The sequence below is a fragment of the Canis aureus genome, chromosome 20 (assembly GCF_053574225.1).
Source record: "Canis aureus isolate CA01 chromosome 20, VMU_Caureus_v.1.0, whole genome shotgun sequence".
In the NCBI taxonomy this organism is placed as follows: domain Eukaryota; kingdom Metazoa; phylum Chordata; class Mammalia; order Carnivora; family Canidae; genus Canis; species Canis aureus.
Window position 1 is genome coordinate 42,417,639 of NC_135630.1, and position 27,519 is coordinate 42,445,157.

General features: G+C 38.3%; 1 protein-coding gene across 12 annotated transcripts in view; it reads right to left on the reverse strand.

Annotated features, from left to right (window-relative positions):
- Window positions 1-27,519, reverse strand: part of NCKAP5 (NCK associated protein 5) — a 964,576-nt gene that overhangs the window by 165,122 nt on the left and 771,935 nt on the right. For all 12 annotated transcript variants that reach the window (XM_077861464.1, XM_077861463.1, XM_077861465.1 and 9 more), the window contains 2 exons: window positions 25,633-25,671; window positions 17,123-17,242 (listed from right to left, as the gene is read on the reverse strand). In XM_077861464.1, coding sequence (XP_077717590.1) covers window positions 17,123-17,242; window positions 25,633-25,671 — 159 coding nt within the window. The remainder of the gene's footprint in view (window positions 1-17,122; window positions 17,243-25,632; window positions 25,672-27,519) is intronic.

Genomic DNA, 27,519 nt, shown 5'->3' on the forward strand with positions numbered 1-27,519 from the left:
CCTCTGATAGAAAGCTAGAAAGAATCCTTGTTGAAGGTCATAGTCAGAAAATTCAATTAGCATGATGCTCCTCACAGGTGTTTGTCCTCGGAGCTCAGTGGGTTAATCTGATATTGTTGGAAGGGACTAGAAAGACCAGATGACACTAAGGCAGGTCAAGATGATTTTATGATTTTAGAGTTCTGGCTATAGCCAGGATATAGGGCTAATATAAATGTAAATTCCAATATTAAGTTTAGTCATGAGTTTAGTCTACAAATTGCTCTTTGGAACCTTGTTACCATAACAAACTCCTATCTATCCTTCAAAGCTCAGTTTAGTGGTCACCACCTCCTAAGGCCTCCCTCACACTCCAGATAATGTTAATCATTCTTTCTTCTGGTAAATATTTGTTTTATTTACTACTCTACTGTACAGGTGTTTATTCATATTACTTGTCTCCTTATTAAATGATAACCTCTGTGTCCTCAATGAATTTTTGTTGAGATAATGAATACAGCAATATATTCCAGCTGCCCTATGAATAGGATTGTGAAGTCTGGTACCAGGTGTTCTAAGCATGTCTATCATGTTTTAGGATAAATCCACCATCTTCACAGCCAAGAAAGAAAAGCAGGTAATTTGCAGACCAAATATGGTCCACAAATGTTTTATTGGGCTTCCTTGGTGTTATAAAATAGTTGAATCGGGTGCCAGTATTTAAAAATCAAAGGGTTGCCCACAAAAGTTTACATTTCCAGGGTCTCAAAATACCTAAAGCTATGGCAACCCCAATCAGTATTTCCATGTGGTCACGATTGGCTGGAACTAGCAGCGGAGTACACAACCTCCTTAGCATATTCCTTCACCTGGCTCAGCCCAGTACGGCATTTCAATTGGCCATGTTGGTCTCATGGCTTGAGATTTTTTCACTGTCTCCGGTAGGAGGGTGCAGAAACAGCCGTGGGCTCTTGAAAGCAATATTTGGGACACATCTAGTTTTAGGAGGATACAACGAACAGGAAGCCAGGTGCCTTCCATTAAGTAACTTAAAATTTGGGTAGGGGGTCAGGATAGGAGAGAGAAAAACTCATGCCTCTGAAAAACATTAGTTCCTCAGCCAAAGGCATATTTATGCAACACAATTCTCTACAGCTACAGGGAACAAACAATTCTGAGATGGAACCCGGAGTTCTCACTGGCAACAGGAAGAGATAAAGCAAAAGCAAAAGCAAAACAAACAACAAAAATAAAACTAGAGTTCATTTAAAAGGAGAGATTGGGGCACCTGGGTGGCTCAGTAGGTGAAACACGTTACTCTTGATTTCGGCTCAGGTTGTGATCTCAGGGTGGTGAGATAGAGCCGTGCATCACACTCTGTACTGGGCATGGAGCCTGCTTGGGATTCTCTTTCTCCCTCTCCCTCTGCACCTCACCTCTTAAAAAAAAAAAAAAGAATAATTTTTGCAGTTGTTCCAACTTATCTAAACATAATATTGCAGTCTTTCTTCTTTCATGTGCACAGTGTCCTAAGGACGGTGGCCACTCCCTTTTTTTTCCCTCTATCATGGTCACCTCATTTATGAAGCCATCTCCTAACACCCTTGGTGGCAAGCCTCTCCTGCATCCCAGAGATTTACTCAATCCTTAACTCACCCCACATTTACTGAGGCTCACTTTTTTTTAAAAAAGATTTTATTTTTTTATTCATTGGAGACACAGAAAAAGGCAGAGACACAGGCAGAGGGAGAAGCCAGCTCCATGCAGGAGCCGGATGTGAGGCTTGATCCTGGGCCTGGGGGCTCATGCCTTGAGCTAAAGGCAGGTGCTCAACCACTGAGCCACCCAGGAGTCCCAACTGAGGCTCACATTGCTTAAGTCATGTTTTGAGAAAATTCAAAGGTCCCTAAGGCAAGGCCCTGGTCCCTATGAAGATAAAAGTTAATGCAAGCAAGTAAAGACTAGGAGTCATGCCCTGAATTTCTCCTAACAGACCACTCGTACCCCTGATAAAAATGTAATGCTGACAGGAAGCACATCACAACACAGCATGCAGCCATGAAGCATGCACTAGGAAGTCTGGGTCTTGCATTAAAAAAAAAAAAAAAAGGAAATGAAAATATTCCTCAACAAACTTTGGGATGAAGAGCATCCCATATGAGAAAAAGAGCACATATGAGAAAAAAGCACATATGAGAAAAGAGCACATATGAGAAAAAATTTAGCGTACTTATAAAGTGACATATCAATGAGCAAGGTGTGTGTAGGAAATTGAGAGGGGCGGGGGGAGGCAGAGTGATTTTATTCCCAGAGCACTTCCAAAGCATATGGCCATAAAACAGAGTGGGAAGGAGGAGACCGACTTCTTCATGCCTTCCAATCCTTGCACAGGCTGTTGCTGCTGGCTTGTGTTTATATTCTCCTTTGTCCACCTCACAAATGTGTATTCTTTTTTTCTAGACTCACATGGAGGCATGAGTTCCTCTGCTAGGCCTTCCCCAGGTCCCTGAGCCACCACAGCTGGCCCCCGTCCCTGCTGCCCTGCCCCTATAGCATCTCATGTGCCTCTCACCACATCACCATATTCTCCATGGTACTTATGGACCATAAGAGGTTGAGGAAACACATTTCACCACTGAATCCCCAGCACTAACATATTTTTGGTGCTTCAGATTTATTAAATGAAAGAAAAGGAATGGCAGGGGTAGATGGGCGGGGTGGGAGGAGTAGCATTTTGGACAAGAGAATGACATACAAAATGGAACAGTTGAAGGAAAACCTATGTCATGCTCCGTGGAGTGAAAGTATTTCTGCTTGGCTAGAGTAAAGAATTTGTGTCAGACAAAAAAAAAGAAAGAAAAATGAAGCCGTTGAGGGTGAAGCGAGTCTATAGAGGGCCTTGGGTGCATTTCGAAGAGGGGGGAATCACATCTTGCTGTAACCCTGAAGATTCTTGCTCATATTCTCTGCTGTTCTTACTTGATCCCAAACCAACCTTGTGTGGGGCATCTAATAATTGAAAACCTTGCCCTGCAGAAGCTGTGTGATCTTTCAAAGTGTCCTTTACCTCTCAGAAAGGGCACTCTCCATACTTTTGACAAGTGAATACCCTTTGCAGGGCTTACGGCATGAGAGAGAATCCCTGCTGCACATTCCTTCTATGTTTTCACGTCTGACAGATGCACACAATGAAGCCACCAGAGTCCTCTGATCATGCAGGATAAGAGATCACCACTGGTGGTCCTCTGCCATTTGGACCCTGGTGTCACTCACCATCCCTCCAACATCACTGGACTGTTCCTCCTGTCACTCTGTGGGTCTTTCTAAATTAGATACCAGGTCTGTAGGGCAGAGCCAGAGGCCACTTCTATGCCAGGCACATAAACATTGCAAGGGAAGAGCCCATCATCAGTTTTGGAAACTCACGAGGCAAATTTATATCTTAGCAGTGTGGGGAAGCCAAGTCGCTATTCTAAGTATGTATGGACTTTTGTTTTTGTTTTTCCCTGACTCCTTTTTAGCTTGTGGCTCAAGAGAGGTACTGATCCATCTGAATGAAAACTATCTCCAGAACTGAAGAACCATTGCCCCATTCTTTACCCAGTCCTTCATCCACTCACCTATTCATCCCTTATTGCTCTCTGTGTTATTCCAAATTCTCCCCTTCTTTTTATCCCACCTCTCCTTTCAATTGTGTATATTTAGAAAGGGTCCTAAAGGCAGATGTGTATACTTTTTATTTTTAAGATTTAATTTATTTATTCATGAGAGACACACACACACACACACACACAGAGAGAGAGAGAGAGAGAGAGAGAGAGAGAGAGACACAGGCAGAGAGAGAAGCAGGCTCCACGCAGGTAGCTCGATGCGGGACTCGATCCCATTACTCCAGGATCACACCCTGGGCTGAAGGCAGGCATTAAACTACTGAGCTATCCAGAGATCCCAGATGTGTATACTTTTTAAAAACAAATACTGACATTTAAAAACATTTAACATAGTTGATGTTTTCTAATTCTCAGAATGACCAAAATCCTGGAGAAGATACCTTCATGCTGGCTATTAACTGATTATTCAGGTCTTGCTAGTTCTACATGGCTGTGTTCACTATGCAGTCACAACTTCTAAGGTAGCAAGGAGTGTAAATGCCTAAAACACACACACACACACACACACACACACACACACACACACCAAAACAAAATTCTGCTTCTCAGAAATAAAAAAAAAAGGATTAAAGGAGCACCTGGGTGACTCAGTGGGTTGAGGTTCTGCCTGGGGTCCTGGGATCAAGCCCTACATCAGGCTCCCTGCTCCACGGAGAGTGTGCTTCTCCCTCTCCCTCTGCCCTGACCCTACCTCAATCTCTCTCTCTGTCAAATAAATAAATAAAATATTTTGAAAAAAGGATTAAAATTATAAATTGAGTACCAAACAATAGGGAAATTGATAGAAAAACACACCTCAGTAGAGAGAGAAAAAGGCATAGTCTCCAAACTAAGATTACAATCTGATTGCAGTTAGAAATTTCCCCCTCGGTAGTGATGCCATCAAGACGGTGACAGAGGTTGTTATCGACTTCAGTCTACCTCACAAGAAGACCAGCCATCCATAGATAGAACACCACTATGAAAATCCCCAAACACAGGGGTGAGGTTGAAGGACCCCTCTGACTATGGAGACCAAGAAGGACCACATGAGAAGGGTAAGAGGAACAAATACACTCTGACTGCCACCTGTCCACAAGGCTGCCAGACCACTTCCCCAAGAGGACTCTTGGGGTCTACGGTTTCTCCACTAGGAGAAAAAAAGTCTGAGGTGCACATCTAGGTTTCCCAGCATTGTAGGTCACTTCCTGGGAGGTTCACTCTGGTCTCACCCCATGGGGATTGCAGAGGAATCTGTGGAGCTTGAATACTGGAGATATCTCAGGACAGAAAAGAAGAGCAGAGCTTACAGCAACCAGTGCTTGGATCTGGGCAGGCCAAGTTCCTCCCTGCAATGGTGCCTGAGATCCCAGTCAGTGGCTTTGCCTATCTGCAGAGACAAGCTAGTGACCCCATCAGACCAGGGTACTAAGTATGTAGTTCTGTCTGATTTGGATCCCCAAACAATGAGTTGTTCTAGCCTCTGGGCCTGTTCTGCTACCCCACACAGGCAGGCAAGCAAATTTGTAGCCCCAATTACCACTGTAGCTTCCAGCTCCACCTGACCAGGAACCCTAACCAGGGCACCTGGGAAGCTGTGTAGCCCATCCTACAACCCCACTTATAATGGCATCCAAGCAGAGAGGTCAGCCAGCAGCTCTTACCATCTGCAGAGCCCAGCTGGTGGCCTCATCTGGCCAGGGAACTTAGTGTACAGTTATGCCTGATTTGGGTCCTTGGTCAGTGAATTATGCCAGCTTTGAAACCCATTCTGCTGCACCAGCCAGACAAAGAAGAGGGTTCACGCCCCCACCTACTGCTGACTATAGTCCTCGTTTCACCACCAGGAAGTATAACCAGAGCACCAGGGGGCTGCATGGCTCACAGTAGAGCCTTGCTTTATAGTGGCACTCAGAGGACCCAGCCAGGAGCTCTACCCAGCAGCTCTGCTGATCCTGTCTGACCAGGGAGCTCAGTGGACAGTCCTGGCCCTGATTCTGGTCCACGACCAACAAGGTACAACAACTTTTCCAGGCAGGGAAGCAAATTCACAGGCTTGCTCAACTGCTGCATATAGCATCCACTCCCCCACCAGCCATTAGGAAGCCTGACCAGCAAATATGGGCAACCATGGAGCCCATCCTACAACTGAATTTTGGAAGGGACCCAAGCCAGCAGTACCATCCAAGTATTCCCAGCCAAAGGCACCCCCAACCCAGGATTTAGAACAGGATCAAATAAAGACTCCAATATCAAGTTCTACTTTTCCTATTCTGACCAGTTGACCTATTCTGAAACCTGAGATAAGCTGACTAGTGAAGAACTGTCTCTGCCAAAGCAAGCCTGTACAGTCTGGAAGACGAGACCATTTACTCAAATGCACAGATACTAATGAAAGAAATCAAAGACCATAAATAATCAGGTAAATATGACACTACAGAAAGAAACTACTATAGCTTTAATAACTATCCCTGAAGAAATAGAGATCTATAAACTGTTTGACAAATAATTCAGAATTATCCTCCTAAAGTTTAATAAACTATAAGAAGACACAGGTAACTACACAAAATCAGGAATACAATATATAAACAAAATGAGAAGTTCAACAAAGAAGAAGAAACCATCCAAAAAAAAAAACCAAGCAGAAATCATAAAGCTGAAGAATACAATAACTGAAGAATTAAATAGTTTCAACAATAGACTCAACAAAGTAGAAGAAAGAATCAGTAAACTGGAAGATAGATTATTTGAAATTATACAATCATTGGAGAAAAAGAAAAAAAAGAAAGAAAAAGTGATGAAAGGCTATAGCACTTATGGGGCATAGTCAAGAAGAAAAACAATGTACGCACTATGAGAATCCCAGAGAAGATAAAGAGAAAAAAATAGAAAATATACTTAAGTACAAATGGTTGAAAACTTTCCAAACCTGGGGAGATAAATGGATAACCGAATTCATGAAGCCTCAAAAATCTTGAATAGGTTGAACATGAAAAGGGCTACACTGAGACACAATAATTAACTTTTCAGGTCAAAGGCAAACAGATAATTTTGAAAATAACAAGAGAAAAGTGACATGTCACATGCCTAGGAGCTTCCATAAAACTAGGGCTGAATTTCTCAATAGAAACTTTACAAGTTAGTATAAAATGGCATGATATATTCAATATATTGAAAGAAAGAAAGAAAAAAACTAAACCCAAAATACTATACCCAGTAGAGCCATCCTTCAAAAATGAAGGAGATGAAGACTTTCATTCACTCCCTCAAAAGTTGAGGGAGTTCATCACTACTAAACCTGTCTTACAAGAAATACTAAAAGGTGTTCTTTATGTGGAAATAAAGTTATACTAATTAACACTGTAAAAAAAATAACTATATATGTAAAACTCACTGGTAATGATAAATACATAGTCAAAGACATATTTTAATATTGTAGTGATGGTGCATAGTTCACTTACAACTCTGGTTTTAAATTAAAAGAAAATACATTGAAAACAATCATAAGTACAATAACTTGGTATTGAATATACAATGTAAAACTATATAAATTATAATATCAATAACTTAAAATGTGAGGGGGAGAAGAGAAAGTGCAAAGCTATTGTTTGCTAACTAGGTTGTTATCAGCTTACAATAGGAAATTATAAACATAAAACTATTTCATATAGGCCTCAGGATAACCTCAAAGGAAAATTGTCTAGCAGTTATACAAAAGATTATGGTAAGGAGTAAATTATACTGCTACAGGAAGTCAACAAATCATAAAAGATGATATTAAGATAAGAAACAAGGAACAAAGTATCTACAAAATTAGAAAACAAAATGGTAATAATAAGTCCCTAGCTATCAATAATTAAACATAAATAGATTAATTTTTTTAAAAATATTATTTATTTATTTGATACAGGGATAGTTGCACAGGCAGAAGGGAGGGGCAGAGGGAGAGGAAGAAGCAGACTCCTCACTGAGCAGGAAGCCTGATGTGGGGATTGATCCCAGGACCCCAGGATCATGCCTTGAGCCAAATGCAGACACTTAACCAACTGAGCCACCCAGGTACCCTGGATAAATGGATTTTTAAAAAAAAGATCCAATGATATGCTGCCTACAAGAGACTTACTTTGGCTTTAAAGACACAAAATTACTAAGAGTAAAATGTTAGAAAAAGGTATTTCAAATATAGTAACCAAGAACAAAAAACAGGAGTAGCTATATTTATATAAGACAAAGTAGACTTTAAGCTAAAAATGGTCAAAACAGACAAATAAGGTCATTATATAATTATAAAGGGGTCAATTCAGGATGCCTGGGTGGCTCAATGGTTGAGTGTCTGCCTTTGGCTCAGGGCGTGGTCCCAGGTTGAGTCCTGCATTGGCTCCCTACATCCTGCTTCTCCCTCTGCCTACATCTCTGCCTCTCTCTCTCTTTGTGTGTCTCTCATGAATAAATAAATAAGATCTTTCAATAAAGGAGGGGTCAATCCATCAATAATATATAATAATTATAAATATTATACACCCAACATTGAAATACTGAAATATATAAAGAATATATGAACAGAACTGAAGGCAAAGAGATAGCAGGACAATAATAGAGAACATCTATACTCCATTCTCAACAATGGATAGATCATACATATAGAGAATCAATAAAGAAACAGCAGATTTGTACACCACTAGAGACCAAATGGACCTAACAGACACACAAGGAACATTCAATCCAACAATAGTAGGATACACATTCTTCTTAAGCACACAGGGAACATTTCCTAGGATAGATCATATATAAGGCAACAAAACAAGTCTTAGCAAATTTAAGAATATTGAAATCATCTAAGTATTTTTTCTAATCACATTAGTATGAAACTAAAAACCAGTAATAGGAAGAAAACTAGAAAACTCATAAATACATGAAAATTAAACAATACACTCCTGAATAACCAATGGATCAAAGAAGAACTCAAAAGATAAATAAAAAAGGTATCTTGAGACAAACACAAATGAAAACACAACATATCAAACCTTATAGGGCACAGCTAAAGCAGTTCCAAGAAGGAATTTTAAAGTGATGAAGACATATATCAAGGAAAAACAGTCTAAAATTAATAACCTAACTTTAAACCTCAAGGGACTAGAAAAAAAGGACAAACTGAGCCCAAAGTTAGCAGAAGGGAGGAGATAATTAAGATTAGAGTAAAAATAATTGAAATAGAGCACAGAAAAATAATACAAAAGATTAACAAAACTAAAATGGTTCTTTGAAAAGATAAACAAAATTGATAGACATTTAATTGTACTCACCAAGAAAAAATAGATATAGGACCCAAATAAAAAAATTTATAAATGAAAGAGGAGACATTACAAATGATAACACAGAAATACAAAGAGATTACTATGAATAATTATATGCCAATTATTATGAATGATTATATGCCAATAAATTGGACAACCTAGGAAAAAATGTTGAGAGATTGTAACCTACTATAAGTGAATCATAACTAGAAAATCTGAAAAGACCAACAATGAATAAAGAGATTGACTCAGTAATCCAAAACCTCCCAAGAAAGAAAAGCCTAGGACCAGAGGTTTTGCTGATAAATTTTACTGAACTCTTAAAGAAGAGTTAATGCCAATTCTTCGTAAACTCTTCCAAAAAATTGGGAGAGTACAGAACACTCCCCAAATCATTTTACAAAGCTAGCATTACCAAGATATCAAAGATAGATAAGGACACTACCAGAAAAGAAAACTATGGGCAATATCCCTGATTAATGTTGGTGCAAAAATTGTCGACAAAATACTTGCAAACTAAATTCAAAAGCACATAAAATAGATCATATACCATGACCAGCTGGGATTGATCCCTGAAATGCAAGAATGGTTCAACATATAAGAATCAATAAAAGTAATACATCACATTAATAAAAGATAAAATCATATGATCACCTCAGTAGGGACAGAGAAAGCACTTGACAAAATTCAGTGTTCATTCATGATAAAAACTCTCAGCAAACTGGGTGTAGAAGGAATATACCTCAACATAATAAAGGCGACATATGACACGCTGATAGCTAACATGATACTCAGTGACAAATGGTTTTTCCTCTAAGATTAGGAGCAAGACAAGTGCCCACTCTCACCACTCCTATTCAACAGAGCACTGGAAGTATGACCACAGCATTCAGGCAAGAAAGAGAAATAAAAACTGTCAGAATAAGAAAAAAAAAAAAAAAAAAGCACACACACACACACACACACACACACACCAAAGTGAAACTGTCTCTATTTGCAGATGACTTGATTTTAAATAGAGAAAATCCTAAAATCTCCACCAAAAAGCTATTAGACTTAATTAACAAATCCAGAAAAGTTCCAGGATACAAAATCAACATAAAAAAATCAGTAGCATTTCTATACACTAACAATGAATTTTCTGAAAAGAAATAAATAAAACAATCCCATTACAGTAGCAATGAAGTCAATAAAATACTTAGGAATGGATCTAACCATGGAAGTGACAGATTTCTACACTGAAAACTACTGAACACTGATATAAGAAATTGAAGAAAACACAAATAAATGGAAAGGTATCTTCTGTTTTGGGGCTGGAGAAGCTAATTTTGTTAAAATATCCACATTACCAGAGCATATACAGATTCAATAAGATCTCTATCAAGATTTCAATGGCATTTTTTTACATAAATAGGAAAAAAAATCCTAAGATTAGTTTAAAACCACAAAAGATCTCAGATAGATAAAATAATCCTGAGCTAAAAGAAGAAAGCTGAAGGCACCACACTTCCAGATTTCAATTATATTTACAAAGCAATAGTAATCAATATAAAATGATATTGGCATAAAAGCAGACACAGTGACTAGTGAAACAAAAAAATGAGACCACCCCTTCTGAAAAAACCCCATGTATATATGGTCAACTAATATTTGCCAAAGAAGCTAAGAACACTCTATGGAGACAATACAGTCTTCAATAAATGGTGCTGAGAAAATTGGATATTCACATGCAAAAGAATGAAACAAAAAACACTATTTTATATCATCCACAAAATTAACTGAAATGGACTAAGGCTTAAATATAAGACTTGAAACCATTAAACTCCCTAGGAGCAAACACTGGGAAAAATTCCTTGAAATTCATCTGGGCAATGATTTATTGGATACAAAACCTAAAGCACCAGCAACAAAATAAAAAAGAAACAAATGAGACTACATCAGCCTAAAACGATTCTTCACAGCAAAACAAATGATCATCAAAAAGAAAAGACAACTAATGGAATGGGAGAAAACATTTGCAAACCATGCTTCTGATGAGGGGTTAGTACCTAAAATATAGAGGAAACTCATACAACTCAATAGTAAAAAAAAAATTAAAAAAAATCAACTTCATTTAAAAACAGGCAAAGGACCTGAACAGATAAACAGAGTAAAACCATCTTTAGACATTTTTCTAAAGAAGATATTTAAATAGCCACCAGGTACATGGAAAGGTGCTTGATATTACTCATCACTAGTGAAATGTAAATCAAAACCACAAGATATCATCTTACACCTGTTAGGATATTATCAAAAAGACAAAAAATAACAAATGCTGGTAAGAATGCACTGTTGGAGGGAGTGTCAATTGTGACAGCCTCTATGGAAATAGCATGGACATTCCTTAAAACGTCAAACATAAAACAACCATATGATTCAGCCACTTCTGGGCATATATCCAAAGGAAACAAAATTATTATCTCAAGGAGATATCTGCACACTTATGTTCATTTCACTATTAATTATAATAGCTCAGAGATGAAAGAAATATAAGTATTCATTAATAAATGAGTGAATAAAGAAAATGTAATACATGCACACACATACACACAGATGCACACAATCCATTGGCACATGAATGGACAAAGTGTGATATACATATACATGTATATATGTATACATATATAATATTATTTAGCCACAAATAAGAAACTCTTGACATTTGTGACAACGTGGAGGGACGTTGAGAACGTTATGCTAAGACAGAAAAAGACAAATACCATATGATCTTATATCTAATCAAACAGAGCTGATAGAAACAGAAAAGGGACTGGTGGTTGCCAGAGATTGAGAATGGGAGGGTGAGGGAAACTGGTAAAGGTGGTCAAAACTTGCAATTATAAATAAATTCTGGATATATCATGTACAGCGTGCTGACCAGAGTTGACAATATTGTATATTTGAAAGCTGCTAAGTAAGTAGATCTTAAATGATCTCATCACAAGAAAAAAAAATTGCACATCTGTGAGGTATTGGCTGTTAACTAAACTTATTATGATGATCATTTCATAATATCTACATATATCAAATCATTGTCTTATACACCTTAAGCCTATACAATGTTATGTCAATTATATCTTAATAACTCTGGAAGAAAAAAATAATAAAGGCAATAAGATACAAAAAACAAAGGAAAACCCTGTCCCACCAAAAACTATGTAAAAAAGGTATGTAAATGAATGTTGAATCATCAGTAATATACAACAAATACATATAATGAACAGTGATAACATCAGTGGGAGGTGAAACGTAACATTTAGCATAGTTCTTGCCCTCACAGAGATTACAAGTTAGGTGAAATGAAACATGAAATCCGTAGCTCCTATGGGTTGTACATGATCTCTACCATCCCTGCCACGAGAGACTAGGATTCCAGAATTCCATACAGGACCATGATCTGCTTAATTATGTGGGATGGGTCATTGATACTATAGGAGCTTCAGCAAGGGAAACTTCCAGGGGCACTGCCAAGACCCTGGAAGGCCCCTGGAAGGTGGCAGCACTGGGTTAAGTCTCAGAGAATGGGATGCATGGCTTGTGGATAGGTGGGGAGAGGTGAGTGTATCGTGTGGCATCCTGCCAAATCAGGCTCATGAATAAATAGATTTACACTCTGAAAATATTTAGGGGAGAAAAAATAAATCAGAAGTACAGTAGAATTTTAAAATCCTCTCATCTCATATGAAATAATGCCATAAAACAAAACACTAGCAAAAAAAAAAAAAAAACAAAAAAACAAAACACCAAAAACAAAACAAAGAGCACGCCAGGAAATAACAGCAAATGTTTACACCTTGGTTCTAAGCTGTCAGATTCTCTACTGTTTGTGTGAATAATCTACCCTATAACATTCTTTTCTTTCTAACCTGGCCTAAGGATATGGGTACTAGGACCCTTTGAAATATCAGATGAGAAGGAGAAGAAAAAACTGTTAGGCAAAAAAAAAATATGAGAATAATATTTTATCAGAATAATGAGGGGATCCCTGGGTGGCGCAGCGGTTTGGCGCCTGCCTTTGGCCCAGGGCCCGATCCTGGAGACCCGGGATCGAATCCCACATCGGGCTCCCGGTGCATGGAGCCTGCTTCTCCCTCTGCCTATGTCTCTGCCTCTCTCTCTCTCTCTCTCTCTCTGTGTGTGACTATCATAAATAAAAAAAAAAAAAAATAAAAAAAAATAAAAAAAAAAAAAAAAAAAAAAAAAAAAAAGAATAATGATAACACAGGTGTCCAAAACAAGACAAAAGCAGAACATACAGTAGAGGGAAAAATCATGGATGCTACAAATCAAGAAGCTTTCAGAAATGTGTAAATATAGTAGTCTCCTTGTTGCATTTCACTGCAGAAGCCCTCTGATCTGACTTGATCACAAGTGGCCCAGTTAATCAAAATGTCAGAATACAGAATGAGAAAAATGTTCCTCATGCTCATTTGTGTTCCATGCAGAGGGAGCACAGAAGAGAGGTGGAAGGGAGGGACTGGAGCCGGATCACGGGATTAGATTCCCACTCTTTCAATTACCAGCTGGGGGACTTGTGTCTGTAGTGTCCCCATTTGTAAAAATGGGTGCAAGGATACTGCCTTTCTTATAGGATTGTAATGGAGATTAAGTGGGTGAGCACTGTAAGGGCTGTAGAGCAGTATCTGACACATGGTAAACACGATGCATTTGTTAAAATAACATTGTTGGTAGGGCCAAGGCCACTTTTTTGCCTAGGGATCCTATTATTAGAGTCTAGGCTTTTATTTTTTAGTGGGGGAGAGGGGGGCTTCGAACACATGGCTTATGCATTGTTTATGCATATGTCTTTGTTTGGGGTTTCTTAACAGTGTAACTAGAACTTAGTCACTTGGGAAACAATTTGTATGCAGAATGCCTCTTTGTTTAATACAATTCTCCAACTCCCACAATTTTTTTAGTTAGGCACCTATATTTCATTTGATCTTAAACATTTCTTTAGTGACTTGCCTTTATAGATGCTTTTAAAGCACTCAACTTTATTTTATATAAACAATTCTTTTGGTACACATTTTATCGGTTTACGTAGCAGTTTAAAAATTAATCACCGTAAGTACTACTTGCATAAACATACTGAGTTACAAAAATGGCTCATTTATGGTGAGCATTCAACTCAACTGGTAAGAGAAGTAAGCATAGTTAGTGGAGAACTGTACTGGCTACCAATGTTTGATGAATCGAATGTGGTTTAGTATGATTTCTAAGAAGAAATGGTGAGCATTGGTTAATCTGGCCAGTAGATTCAAATAAGGTTAATTGGAGATTCAAGTTCCATTAAGAATATTACTTTGGAATTTTATTTGCCATACTGGCTTCTCAATTCTTCAGAATTTAGCTCAAAGTATCGATTTTAATACAGAGAGGGCCTTGTTATTATGATTTGTTACCACCTCTAGTCCCCAAGATACCATTCTGGAAACTGGAATTACCACAGAACATTATTACCATTCTTAAGATTTTAATTTTTAGGTTAGATTTTTTTTTTCCTCAGCATGAATCTGTTTCCCTTTATGGTTTCCCAGAATTTGTCAACTAACCCATAGAATTATCCCTTTTTGTTTCTCCCTTACAATAATAATAACGAAAAAAAAAAAAGCTAAAAAATATCCGTGAAACTTTACTGTTTTTAAGGGACAAAGACTGGTTCCTGGTCCTAATAAATTATTTCCTTTTCTACTTTTTACAATCTATCTCCTAAAATCACAGTGGGTTCAACAATCTTCTTACAATATTTCTCTCCAAGTGGGCACTTAAGATTGTAGATAATCATTAGGCTGTATTCAGCAGATGATGCCTAATGCAGGTTTCTAAGACTGTAGAAAACTACTTAGAAATCCATTGTACTGAATCTCCAATCTATATGGGCAGATGCTGTAAGGCCAGTAATATTTGGGACCAGATGCACTGGTGGAGTTGCTGTACCCAAAAGCCACCACTCTCAACAAGGCTGGGCTGGACCAGCATGACTGAGTAGCTCTAAAGCATCCAGATAAGATATAAGACATCCACATAAGGAAAAGCTCAGAAGAAGGAGGTCATAAACTTCCCCTAGGTTTGTACAAAATAACTACCAACTTGCAGAATAAATTTGTATCATGTATTCATTATTCCATTCGACAAATAATTATAGAGCTTCCAAAGGTGCAAAGCAAGCACAGGCTGCTTTTACTTTAGCCAGTGCTCCACAGTATGTATTTGTGCCACCAGGAAATAAACAATCATGAGTCACATAATTAACAGACCCCCTGAAAAGCCAGCAACTCCATCTATCTGTGATTGTGAGCTATGGATGATATAGGGCAGGCATCCCACTTTCTACCATTCTTTACAGAACTATTTACAGCCCATCTTTTAGAAGTGTTATTTAAATTAGGATGGCTCCTGGAAATAAAGACTATTTGGGGAGGAATATAAAGTATGTTGGCTGAAAATACCCAGTGAATAAACACTGAGTTCCATTGTTAGCATACACACCATTCCCTGCCATTTGGATATAGATTTCAGAAATTTGTGACAGCCAATGAAAAAGTTTAAATATCTATGGCACATGTGTTTATTATGGAAATAAGCCATCATGATTCATAAACGGGGACTATAGATCCTTAAATATTGTTCCAGAAAAGCCTGAAGTTAAACCAAGCAAAATGGAAAAATTCATGAACATGAAACAGCTGTTAAAAGTAATTATAATATTGGATCTTGATAGGAGAGAGCAAAAGAAATACAACATTTTACAGATGCAAGATTCTCTCTGACAAACATTTGGTATGGTTGGGGCCAGGAAAGAGAATCGAGATAGACTAATTTTTTTCTGCATAAGTTTTGAGTCACAAATTATGAATTATGCTTTAATAGATAAAGGAGAGAGGAAATTAATTTAGGAGATGGGATCGATTGTACAATTCGGAGACTTGTTTTATTTTAATTTGGGGGGAAATTATACTTCGATGTTTGGCTTTATCGAACATCTTTCTTTCAGTGAAATGAACAGCAATTTCTCATTATTTCCCTGAGGATTCAGGGAAAGATGTTTATGCCAAAGTTCAGAAGGTAAGTTGGAAACACTGTCCCAGCCATCTGGAAAAGTGTTGTCCAGCAGAACTTCCTATGGTGATGGAAATGTTCTCTACATACACCATGTAATATGGTAGCTGCTGTCCATATGAGGCTTTTCAATCCTTCAAATGTGGCTAGTTTGACACAGGAACTTAATTTTCATTTAATTTTCAATTTCAATGGTATCACGTGGCTAGTGATTACAGGGCTGGGCAGTACAGTCTAGACAATTCGCTGTCTTTTCACTTTCAGCCAATTGCTCAGGCAGCTGGGGATTATTTTTTGTACATTATCCCTGTGAAATCTTACCCTTTGCTAGCTTAGCCTCAGAAGGGCTCTAAGTAAGGCTCATGGGAGCTTGTTTGAGCAAATATACACATTAATAGGATTTAGAAAACCCAGGAAACAGCAAAGATCAGCCTTCCAGGCCCCTTTGCCAATTCCTATGTCTCCCTGAAGTCAGGTGTGTTCTCTGGTGCTTTGTCAGGGACAGCTTTAAAATGATTCAAATTGTTTGACCTTCCATGACTTTGCATGCTAAGAAGAAAAGCAAAGACGAATTTCAATGAGAGCGTTTAGACAACAAGAACCTGAAAAATATTGAAGCAGAATATGGGAAGAACTGTGTGTGAGGAGGCACTCTACATGGAGAGAGCTATGAAAGAAAAACAAGCCCCAGCAGAATCTTTGATTACAGAGAGAAGGAAGTAAAGAAATGTGTTTTGGTATTACGTAAAACTCTTCCTGTCTTATCATGGAATGCAAGATTACTAATACGATCCCCCAAAGTAATCAATTATTTCCAGGTTCCATTCCACGGTTTCACTTAGTTTACTAGAGGACACTTTCTGATGGCCCCTTTTACCTGTTTATTATTTGTTGATGTATTTCGTTATCTAAATGTAGCTTTAAAAAGTCAGAAATTTAAGAGATGTTCAATTTTAATGACATCCCTTGAGAAGGGAAAGGATCAGGGTTCTGATGCATGATGCTTTGCCTATGGAGATACTGGAAAATTTTGAACTGAAGTAACTTCTTGTCAATAGCATTTCAGTAGCAACGATTGTTTTCCATGTAAGCACCTACCTGGAGGAGCAGATCAGAAGTTGGTCTGATTCGCTGTTGGAACAGGATGCTTAATGTTCGATTCTGTTGTTCCAAATCAAACACTCTTGTTTTCAACTTTACACACTCCTCCCTTAGATCCTACAACAAATACAGAGAAAGAAAAAATCTATTACTGAAAGACAGCTTTGCATATTATAACCATATTTTATCTGATATTCCAGACACATTGGTATAAAAATAGTATTTTTATCCTTCAAAGCCCCAGGGAATAAATCACACACAATGTTTTCTTCCATAGCCCATTGTCTGATGGAATTATTATGTGCAGGGAGGACCAATTTAAAAAAAAAAAAGTACCTTGAAATCAGAAGTGCATTAATCTAGTATGCTATTTTTGAAGATGGTAAATGTTAGCGATATAAAGTCAATTTGAGTTTCCACCTATATATTTTGCCTTTTCACTGTCTTCATAAAAGCAATCATAAAGCACAAACCACAAGGACAATAATGTTTTTGCAGTGAATAGAGATTTGATGAACTAAAGAAACTATCACTTTTGATAGAGCCTTTTGCTGTCATTTGTAGAAACAAGTTGAAATTTTCAATGCTGGGGCTAATAGAGCCAGTGATGCATTTAGAGGGAGAGAAGCAACTCTGAAGTGAAGGCTTTAAAAGGCCACTGGAAACCTGTCCACATTCTGAACTGATGAATTTCCATGTATTTGGGGTGGTTCAGCCTGGTGCTAGGGAAGAAGTTGAGTAGCCATCCCTGGGCATCCTTCTGCAGCACCTGTTTTGAATAGCTCGAGGACCACAGAGACCTTTCCCTCTAGCTTTCAGAAGGGAAGCTATAACACAGGAGCTTTAGGATTCTCTGGAATCTGCCAATGAACTGCCTTCCAAACTAACCTGTGATAAAGATGCTTGTAGTACTTAAATGTCTACAAGAACTCTCTTTGATGGGGTTCAAGAAAGACCAAGGAGAATAATGCTCTAATTCAAAGTTCTTCAAAAGCTTCCCTTTTCTGCATGTCAAAGTTGGTCTTTCCCTACTTCCAAAATTTTTTGAAAAGGCTCTGCTCTTGCCATATAAAGAAGAATGTTCTGCTTTTGTTCTCCAAAGCTCTGTGCATCCCTGCCATCCTCTTCCCTCCCTTGCCATCATGTTCCCTTCTCACTCCCGTCTTCCATCCAGTCCAACTTTGGGATTTTTTGATTGATGTCCATTTCAAAATCTGTCTGTCTCCTCTCTGGTACTTTTATCTGGAGTCCCCCAAAGACCATTCATTTTTCCGAACTCCAGTAAGCCCCTGACACCTTTTATAGGACATATAGCATAGACTACCTTATACTGATTTTATCTTTCATGCCTAGTCTTAGCTTGTCAATTAGATGGCATGTTCCTCAAAGGCAAGCACAAGAAGACACTCCAATAAACAGCAGCAGAAGCAGATCCTTCTTCACTCTTTTATTCCATCACCTGGCAAAGTATCACATGTAGTGGGAACTTAATAAAGTGGGTGATTATTTTGTTAAACAGAATGATGATGACAAATTCTGCTCTCTGTGTGATTGAGGCTCTAAGTTTCTCAGAACTCCTAGTTTATGGATCTATATATTTTGATGTGGGGCAGATCCAGGGATTACTTGAGACTCTGCAAGCAAGACAGAGCACCAGGCAATAGCTCTGATCCCCAGGCACTAAACAAAGTCACAGAGGTGAGTGGGCCTGTCCGTAACCTTGTGTCCACCTAAGTGTGAAGCTAGACAGATCCAGCTTCTGAGGCTTTACCAGAGCCTCATTATATCCAGATTATATATTCATTTATTCTACTTACAGAGGGCAAGGAAATAGGCCATGGTGTGTCTCACTGTATAGTTTATACTCTCTTCACTTTTTTAGTCAAAGGGGTAGAGTTTATGCATAGGATGTTTCCAAATGATTGCTACCTACAAACGCAGAGCAGAGAAATGTCATGTTCAGAATGAAGCACCTGAGTCCAAGATCTAGGAGGGCAGCAGCCTCCAAAAGCAGAGGCAGGAATGTGTGTATGAGCATGAGCACATATGCCATTTGGCAAAGGTCCCTCTGGGGGTCCAGGCACTGCTCACATTAAAAGGCTAAACTTGTTCCCTTTATTTAGAATTCAACCTCTGTCTGTGTCTCATTTACTCTACTTTTTGTTCTTAGCATGCATATAATTCTCTCTGCCCCCAAACACTAATTGTTTTTAGTACTGCTAATTAAGTAATTAATAAAACTTGACTGTGAAGTAAATAAATATTAATAGTACCTATTGGGTGGGAAAACATAATCATTCTCATTTGCAGGTGAAGAAATGGAAGCAGAAGCATATAGTGTGGATTTACAAGGAGAAAAGAGACCTGGAAGGAACAGGATTGAGGATCTTTTGCAGCAAAACTGAGATAACTTGAAAGAGTTCTTCAGATGAGTAAAAGAGAGAGAGAGAGAGGGAGAGAGAGAAGAATAAAAGAAAAAAAATCAATATACTTTATAGAGATTTTTTGTACAGGTGCCCAAATTTCAATGCCCATTACTGTTACTTAAGATAGTAAAAGTTCATTTAGCAGGAACACAATTTATTGACCTTGAGAACTGTTCATCACTCTTGGCTCATCTAGATTAGCACATGGCAGAGGAGGAAATGGAAGGCTTTAGGGGTGTGACTCTGGTCTTAAAATCATTAACGAACAGAATTGATCTGGTCCAAGAATCTGTAGACATAAAATAATTATTGCCTGTGTTGTTGTGATATTCTTGTTCTCTTTACTCAAGCTGTGGTTGGTAAGTGATGCCAGACAGTTATAATCTCAATAAACTGTATTCAAAACCATGCATGTGTGCCCATGGGCACATACATAAGCACAACCAGACTGTGCAGATGGAAAGAGAGAGAGAGAAAAAAAAAAACAGCAATTTCTCTGACCACTGCAGTGAGACCTAGGCAGAGGGTGACAGTCAGCTGTCTGGATCCTCTGTACTTACAAAAGGAATCTGCTGACATACAGTAGCATATGACACATGGGGTCTCACTACAAGCATGGTTATTGTGACCCTGACCGTGATGGAGGTGAGACCTAGACTATCTTTCCCAAGTAAGGTGTCAGAAACAAATGAGCTCTCTGCTTAGATGCCATGATTGCCTCATTGAGGAGGCTGGGCCATCTGTTTTCTCACATTCTTCTTTTTTCCTAGTATGTCCCAGGCCCCAAGAGGAAGATCCCACTGAAAACATAGGGTTGTGTCTTCTGCAATAAAAGAGACCTGATGTGTAATTTCATCAGGAGCGAAATAATGCCAACAGTTTGACTACATATAGGAAAGTGCAGAGGTCTTTGGGTTCAAAAAAATAGCCAGAACTGTTTTCCTTGCAATCTGCATGTCATTATCAACTGGAAACAGAATATGGGATTAAAGCTGAATGTGAGGGCAGCCCTGGTGGCTCTGCGGTTTAGCGCTGCCTTCGGCCTGGGGCGTGATCCTGGAGTCACGGGATTGAGTCCTGCATCAGGCTCCCTGCATGGAGCCTGCTTCTCCCTCTGCCTGTGTCTCTGCCTCTCTCTCTCTCTGTGTCTCTCCTGAATAAATAAATAAGATCTTTAAAAAAATAATAATTAAAGCTGAATGTGAGGGCAAATATACTGAGCAATGTGATAAACTGTTCTAAAAGACCCTGTATATCTTGATCTCAAACGATAGCTTCCCTGGAGTATCCATGCAAATAATCCTGGCAAGTATCACCTGCACTCAGGGCTAAAGAAGATTCTGGATCTACTGCTATGTAGTACCTACAAGTACGGCTGCTTTAATGCATTTAGAACTAAAACTTTACCTGCTGAAGTCAGTTTAATAAAGTGTTGATTGCATAGAAGTAAGACATATTGTGACATCACTGGAATATTGATGAAAACTATTTAAATCTGATTTTATCACGTAAAAATGATATCATACTGGTAAAATTATTTCAGATGCAATGTGTATCGTGGGAATATACCACATTGGGAGTTAGGGGGTCTGGACTCCAGTCCTCCTTACCCACATGACCTGAGAATGTAACATATTCTGGTTTTGCCTCAGTTCCTTTATCTGTAAACTGGGCTACTGGACAAAATTGGACTTTAAGAGAATGTGTGTCTCAGCTGCTTCATGAGATGGCTTTTAAACGGCCACTTCATTCCTTCCCTGAAGCTAAATGGCCACCATACCCACCAGTTTCTCCTTGTAACATTCCTTCAGTGGCTTTCACTGATACATCCCTTTCTTTGCCAAGGATGCAGACTTGTGTAAAAAGAAAAGCCAACTCTCAGACTAACCAAAGGCCTCAATGTCAAATATCTAAGAGGCAAGGCAGGTAACATAAACATGTACCTGAATCAGACCAGCCCCAACAAACAGGATGTGGTTAGTCCTGTGGCAAAGTGAAAACCGCAAACCTTCATCCCAAATGCATTCAGATTAAAACATTTCTCATCTGGGTGATAGCTAAACAGTTCATGTAATCATAGTAAATTAAGGCCATAACCAAGGCCAATTGACAATCTCGGGATTAAATGCTCTCTAAGGTCTCTGGCAATTGTAAAATTCTGGAGTCTAAAATAAGATGGATTCTGAGAAAGCTTGACTCCAGATTTAGAAAGTCAGTTTTGACTGCACACATGTCAGATCCTGAATATCTCTTTTGCTGACCAGGACTGGCAATGTTTCCAGAAGTTTTAAGAAATCCATTGGCTCCCTTGCCCTTTTGTTCTATTTCCTGCAGTCATATCTAATGATTGGATTCCAATCCATCTGTTGATTTCTGCAGTCCCATCTCTGCCTGCTGAACTACAGTAGGGGAAAAACAGTAAGTGATCCAATGGGACTGTTGATGTTGAACGTTGCAAAGGGAAGATTTGGAGTGTCACAACCCTAGTTTGAAGATATGGGCTTTGCCCCTTCTTGCATTCAGAACTATGGGAACACTATGTTCTTAGTTCTATCTTTTTTTTTTAATTTTTATTTATTTATTTATGTATGATTGTCACAGAGAGAGAGAGAGAGGCAGAGACACAGGCAGAGGGAGAAGCAGACTCCATGCACCGGGAGCCCGATGTGGGATTCGATCCCAGGTCTCCAGGATCGCGCCCTGGGCCAAAGGCAGGCGCTAAACCGCTGCGCCACCCAGGGATCCCTCTTAGTTCTATCTTATAGGGTTGCAGTGAGAACAAAATGGCTTAGAGGATTTAAAGTGCTGGACATGAGGTCTGACTCCTTTTAAGTGCATAGCAAGTATAAACAGACCCTCTTCAGGGAACTGGATCCTATATACACCATTGCCAGCTGAATGGACACAGGTGGCCCAACTGCCCCTCCATTAGGGAAATATGTAGAAGTTTGGAGTTCTTTCAGATACAAGCTCCAAAACTGTGCCCTGCTTCTATCTGGTGGCTGCATTGCTGGATTCTCTCATATGGAGCCTTATTCCATGTTGGTAAAGAAAAAACACCATATAAATATTTAGTTATCTTAAAGATCATGCAGACAAAGCTCAAGTTGATATGTTGAAAAATGACTCAAGAAAAAAAAGATTTTCTTCCAAGTTTGATGATAGTGGCAAAACACAAAAAACAAACAAAAAATAACAGTAAAGAACTCAGGACAGTTACGTTTTCAGTGAGTGTAATTGACCTAATGAAGATAAAATATATTTCAGACAAAAATATGAGCTTGCCCTGAATTATTGATTTTGCTTGCACTTGTAGCCTCGCACCTATGATTTGGAATCATAAATGGAAGTGAGCTGGGTTTAATGTTGTCACTTTAGCTTTATTGATCTAAAGGAGGGACAATCTGCTGTCTTAAGGGAATCCACAGGTTTCTGAGACAGATTGAATTACTTGACTAGGACAGTATATGTACATTTAACAGAAACTGATAAGTTCAGGGAAATAAATTTTTTTTATCAGTATTGAGAAAAAGAAGTACACTGTGTTATTTCAAGATGCTTATCTGGGCCAGTTGATGATATGCCAGGAAAATGCTTTTTTGGTTGCTCATGGCAGGTTTGCTTTGTGTCATAACAAACGATATATTCTAAAACTGCATGGTTATGACTGTAATTTCACCTCAAAAAAAATCTTTTTGTGACTTAGATAAATCACTCAAGATTTCTGCTTTCACTCTGTGCCAGCTACATCCCTCTTTAGAATTAGTTTTCTCATCTGCATTTGGAGTACATTTTATTTCCTGTATTGTGCTCTTAATTAAAAAGAAATTTGAGTCTCTTTGTGTCAATTTTACAGTCTCTATAAAAACTGGGAGGTACACGTTTCTGCAGAACATGATTCTTTTGGAATCTTTGAAAATCCTGGCATCTCCTCCTGCCTCAGAGTGTCCCTGAGGTATGCTATCTCACACAGTAGCATGTCTTTCTGTGTCTTACTGCTTAACTGTACCAAGGTAGATTTATCTGTTTACTAGTTATTACTTGGATTTGTGTAGCTATTTTTTGTGGCTGACCTGAAGGGTCTCATTTTCCTTTATATTGTACCATACAGCTTCCTTGTCTCTTTCCTGAGGCACCATTAAAAAAAGACAGGCATGAGAAGTTTTCGACAGTTACACACTGAGCTACAACAGTGCTTCCTTCATTCCTTAAGTTTATAATTAAATGAGCACAGTTTCTAACAGGAGGAAAGCAAATGAGAAATTAAAGCCTTTGAAAAAGAAAAAAAAAACATTTCAAATACGCTGTGACAGAAATTATGAGATGCCCTTCAGTATGTTTCTCCCCTTCTCCTACAATACTATGAAAATCCATTTTCAGCTGGGCACCTACCCAGAATAAAGACTTCACTGTCAGCTTCTCTAGGTGTGGCTGTGCGGTTAAGGTCTGCTCAAGGAGATGTAAATGGGGAGGTAAGAAAGCTCTTGGAAGTCTCTCTTAAAAGGCACCTTGTGTGTGCCCTTTATCTTCTTTGTTTTCTTCAGCTTTTCCTCATTCCTGATGGCTGGAATGTAGATGTGATGACTGGCGCTAGAGCAGTCATTTTAACCATGAGGTGACCTTGGGAATGGAGGCCACATCCCATAGAATAACAAGATAGAAACCAGAGACACTCAAAACCACATGGACTTTATGGAGCAGAGTAACCATAGCAACCCCATACTGCCTACCTATAGATTTCGTTATGAGGAAGAAATAGTATTTTGGCCTATTTAAGTCACTAGTAGTTTGGATCTCTGTTACTCACAATGGAATCTAATTCAAATGAATAGGTATAGTCAGATCTCTCTATTTATGCAATATTAATGTAAAACCTGCACCAGTTAAAATCATTTGAAACAGAAAGCATGATTTAACAAAAGCAGTTGAGGAGAAAGTCTAGCAAAAATAATATCACAATGCCTCTATAGTATAAATTAACAATAATATTTATCTCCAATGAGAAGTGGTTAATCCCTAATAAAATTATTTTTAAATAAAAAATCAAAATGTCAAAATTATTTTGCTATCATTAGCCATGTACTCCAGAATATGCCACACGATCTAAGACTTTCTCTTATAGAAAAGGTCTCCATCTCACAGAGAGGTAATTCAGAACAAACAAAATCTGAAAGAACTAGAATTCAGCCTCTGAGAAACATTATAGAAAGAGATAAGAAAATTTCAATAAAACGTGCCAAAATAGCCAAATTTGGACAATAACTTGCATTGGCCCACTCTGGCCCCAAAACATAATCTTCTATTGTCTGAAGAGAGAATAGAGACATGGCAAAGGAGAAGGCATACAAAGCTCATGCTCAAAAATTATTTGTTTTTATTCCTCAACTTCACTGAAGAATAATTAAATAACTGTATATATTTAAAGGGTAAAATGTGATGATTTGATATATCTTATCAATGGAATGATTACCAAGATCTAGATAATTAACACATCCACACCTCACATAGTTGTTTCTTTGTTTGTTTGGTGGTGAACTCGACTGTCAGCAACTTTCAAGTATATGATATTGCCATTTGCTTTTTATTTGCCACAAACCAATTTCTATAGGAATTATTCCGTGTGCTTCCCACCTTAGGATGACCACTACAGTTCTGGGAGGTGGGAACTTTACAGAAGAGGGACCAAGACCCAGAGAAATTAAATAACTTCTTAACCTCCAAGAATTTTAGGCTTCTGTTAAATGTTGTCCATCAAAGGCTATTCATTTTACAGGAATTGAAGGAATCCACCAACTTAAATAATATCTGCATTTACTAAATAAATGGGTCCGTGGAAATCTTCCACCTTCTGCTACTTTACCAAGATGAAAAGTATTCAAGTATTCAAACCATCCTGAATTTTAGGATTCTGTTGGTCACTAAAGTTACTTTGTATGCCCGTCTAAAACACACACAATTTTAACTTAAGTGAATAAACAGAAAAGTATTGCATCTATCAATCACAATTTCCTGGTTTGACAATATGAGTTCCAACCTATTCACATAAGTACCTTGAAGATAATAAGCCAGAAAGTGACCTACCTTTTGAGTGAGCAGAGCTTGAACAACTTGGTTGGCTACCTTTAAAAAATAAAGAAAAGAGGTGTCATTTAGAATAACGAGACTTTATACGCATGGACTGTAATTTACCAATACGTTTCCCTCAGCTTATTCTACTTAATTAGCTCCTCATTTGCCTCTTTTCTTTCTGTTTAGAGGACCTGATTCTTTTCATAATAAGCCTATCCTTCTAGGTAATATTTTGCTTTTTTCCAGAGGTGACCTTGTTGCTAATTAAGATGGTTAGGTTGGAAAGATCATTCATATCTTGACTTCTACATTTCCATATTTGGAAAAATAATATCCTTTCATATGTAAAGTACTCCAAGAAGGCTAAAAAATGATACAGTGTAAAACACGATCCTAATTATCTGTACACACAGTTTCTACACTTTGCTGATTTACAGTGTCCTTTGCCTCTCCTTCCCCTTCTTCAGCTGTGTGACTATTTCACTACTTAAAATGACTTGGGATAGAGATAGGTTCGAATGGTGGAGAACCAGAGCAGCCCATTGTTTTCTGTGTGCTCTGTTTACATCCTCCATGGTTGCATTTACTCCATCCTCTTGTCACTGCTACCCGCAGCAGAATCTGGTAGTGTTTACTCTAACATCTATTTCTCCTTTCTCCTAAGTAATAAACTCTGATTTTTGTTGTTGTTGTTGTTGGGTACATTCAAATACAGTTCCCAGACTTCCTTGTAGATAAGTGTCACTTTGTGACAAATTCCTGGCCAATGAGTTATAAATAGACTTTTTTTCTTGGTCTCATAGGGAGTCTCTAAAGAAGAACCTCGCTCTTTCTCCTCCTTTTCCTGTCTGGGATATGAAAGTGATGGCTGGAACCTCAGCAGCCCCCTTAACAATGAAATTAACACATTAAGTATTTTTGGGCAGAAAAATGGGATGAGCTCGGTTCTGATGATGTAGGGAGTTGCACTGTCTATCTCTGAACTTCTATGTGAGAGGGGGGAAAAAATCTACTGTTATTTTGAGTTTCTTTCAATACACAACCAAATAGAATTCCTACTAATAGATGAACATAATTCTAATTTTCTTCAGGTATCAGACAGCTTCAGGCAGTAGGAGAAGCTAGGCCCCTCTCAGACTAATGAGGTGAATCTTGATTAATCTAAACCAAACTTGGCAACTCCATTCCCTTTCAGTGAATAGTTTAGCAGTGGGTGTGTGGCACCATTCCAGCTAAGAGCCACATATAAAACCAGTAACTTGTCCCTGGTATTTGCAAATATCTGACATTTTCTCCATATAACCATTTCATCACTTCTCTATATATTTGTGCTAAGATTTCTTTTTCAGCTGCAGATACCAAAAACACTGCGCAGGAAGCCACTTACTTAATTTCACTATAACCATGAAGCTATGCACCCATATGGCTACTCTTGATAAAATTAAGGTGGGCAGATGAATTATGTAGTATTTTTCAGCCAGTACATGAACTGTGTACATTTAAGTGATCATTGAAACTTAGAGCATTAAAGACCAAGTCATAATATTTTAAAGTCCTAGATATCAGGTACTTCAGTTCATTCGTTTCTTCCTTCATTTTTTTTTAAATATAAATCTGTATTTATAAAGCTAGATGACTGGGATATGCTCCTTGGTTTCAGAGAGAATATAACTTGTAGGAAGTAGGCAAGAACACAATTATAACACAGTGTGATAAGCATGTAATCATCTTGGTAATTCTCATATTCAACCAAAGGCTGAGGGACATGCTTTCATCTTTTTCTCTTGATAACCAATTTACTTTTGGTGATACTAAACTATGTGTGCTTGTTTCCCTGTTTAGTACAGTGGAACAGATTAGGGTAAGAATGTTTTCATGGAGCTTAATTGTTTTTTGACT